This window comes from Kryptolebias marmoratus, linkage group LG14, assembly GCF_001649575.2.
Source record: "Kryptolebias marmoratus isolate JLee-2015 linkage group LG14, ASM164957v2, whole genome shotgun sequence".
NCBI lineage: Eukaryota > Metazoa > Chordata > Actinopteri > Cyprinodontiformes > Rivulidae > Kryptolebias > Kryptolebias marmoratus.
In genome coordinates this window covers 26,748,091-26,749,884 of record NC_051443.1, presented here as the reverse complement: position 1 = coordinate 26,749,884, position 1,794 = coordinate 26,748,091, and the positions used below count along the sequence as shown (strand labels likewise).

Below are 1,794 nucleotides of genomic sequence, written 5' to 3'. Positions count from 1 at the left end.
GTCCTCTCTGCTGGAGGTCAGAGGTCACACACCCAGAACCCATCTGTCCTCTCTGCTGGAGGTCAGAGGTCACACACCCAGAACCCATCTGTCCTCTCTGCTGGAGGTCAGAGGTCACACAGCCAAACTCTCATTGACTTCCATTGGATCTGAGCTTCAAACAGGAAGTGAAGGCTCCTTTTAACTCTTCAGATCTCCTCCATGAACCCTGTAGAACCATCAGAACCTCCTGCTGCTCACGGGTCAAGAAGTTCTGATCTGAGATCTCATCATTTAAAAGTTTAAACCGTTTTAAAGGTTCTCCTGCTTCGTTATGAATCATGTTCAGCTGAGTTTGAGTAAATTAAAGCTTCCTGTCTTCACGGCGTTCCAGCTCCACTCTGAGGTTCTACAGCCGGCCCGGATTATGATCCATTTAAAGAATTAAGGTTAATTAGTTTCTATCTGCTGCAGGAAACGAGGTTAAAACTTTTATCTCCACAGAAACTTCAGATGCTGTTTATTCTTTAAAGCTTTAGTTTAGTATTTAAACTGTTAATCTTTTACTGATTTCCATCCAGTCCTTTCAGCTGACCCGATCAGACCGCAGCAGAACCTCACCAGGGGTCCCTGTTTGGAGGTCTGCGTCGCCAGGTTCACAGGTTCTCGTTCTAAAGCCTGAAGCATCCGGAACATATCGATGGTCAGCTCGCTGAACTTCACCTGGAAGAAGAACAAGAAGAAGAAGAAGGTTGGACCACAGCTGGAGGCTGGAACCGAGCCGGGCCTGCCTGGTACCGGCTGATACTCGGAGCGGGTCAGAACCTGGTTGTTACAGTTGCCGACGATCAGGGCGTCGGCGAGGACGAGCTGCCCGACCACCATGCCCTGTTCCAGTGGAGGAACGCTGCCCTCCTGCATCCTGTGGCTGGTGACCACCACCGAGTTGGTGTCGTTCAGAACCACCGCCGGGTCGGCCTGTTGCACACAAACAGCAGCCAATGAGCCGGTCCAAACCCGGGTTTCAGGAGCCAACAGGCTCGGGTCCGAGGAGCGGTTACCTCGATGAAAGCTGCCACTTCCTGCAGGACCAGGTTCCACTCCAGCTGGTCCTCGGTGTTGAAGCGTTGGGTGTAATCTTCGATTTCCTCCGATAGCTCCTGCAGGAAACAGACACCGGGTCGACCTGAGCCCGAAGGACGAGAACCTAGAACCTCCTGATGAGATTTACCATAAACTCCCAGTAAGAGTAATTATTTCTGATTAACGGAGTCGGTTTACATCATCACAGGAAGTTCAGAGGAGAACGCTGATGTTGGAGTTTCAGGCTCTCATCAACGTTTCTGTAGTTTAAAACTTTATCAGATAAAGATAAACTGACATCAGAACAGGAATATTTACAGATTTAATTTGTTTTAAAGTTGAAAGTTTTATTAATATTAACACCTGTTCTTCTTGTTTAAATAAACTGTTATTCTTTATGTAAATCATTCAATAATTAAGGCTGATTTAGTAAAGATGAAGACCGCCTCGGTACCTTCACCAACACCTTGACGAGGTCCATCTTGTTCAGGAGCAAACACACCACGATGTAGCGAGCGTAATACCTGAGCTTCTTCACCACCAACTCAGGCCTGAGGAGACAGGAAGTCCACAGGAAGTGACCGAAGACAGGAGACAAACGGGTCTTCTGAGGGACGGGGACGTTACCTGTCCTCCTTGTTGACCTGATAGTAGTAGGAGCGCTGACGGATGGCCGAGTAGAAGGAGAAGGCCTCGTTCAGGTAACTCGTCTCTGACGTCCGAAGGCTGGGG

The 1,794-nt window shown here is 48.8% G+C and overlaps 1 protein-coding gene across 1 annotated transcript in view; it reads right to left on the bottom strand.

The window, feature by feature from the left end:
• Window positions 1–1,794, bottom strand: part of scai (suppressor of cancer cell invasion) — a 9,417-nt gene that overhangs the window by 4,889 nt on the left and 2,734 nt on the right. The window contains exons 5-9 of the mRNA XM_017404470.3: window positions 1,690–1,788; window positions 1,517–1,613; window positions 1,041–1,139; window positions 805–957; window positions 601–702 (exon numbers count right to left, since the gene is read on the bottom strand). Of these exons, the coding sequence (XP_017259959.1) occupies window positions 601–702; window positions 805–957; window positions 1,041–1,139; window positions 1,517–1,613; window positions 1,690–1,788 (550 nt within the window). The remainder of the gene's footprint in view (window positions 1–600; window positions 703–804; window positions 958–1,040; window positions 1,140–1,516; window positions 1,614–1,689; window positions 1,789–1,794) is intronic.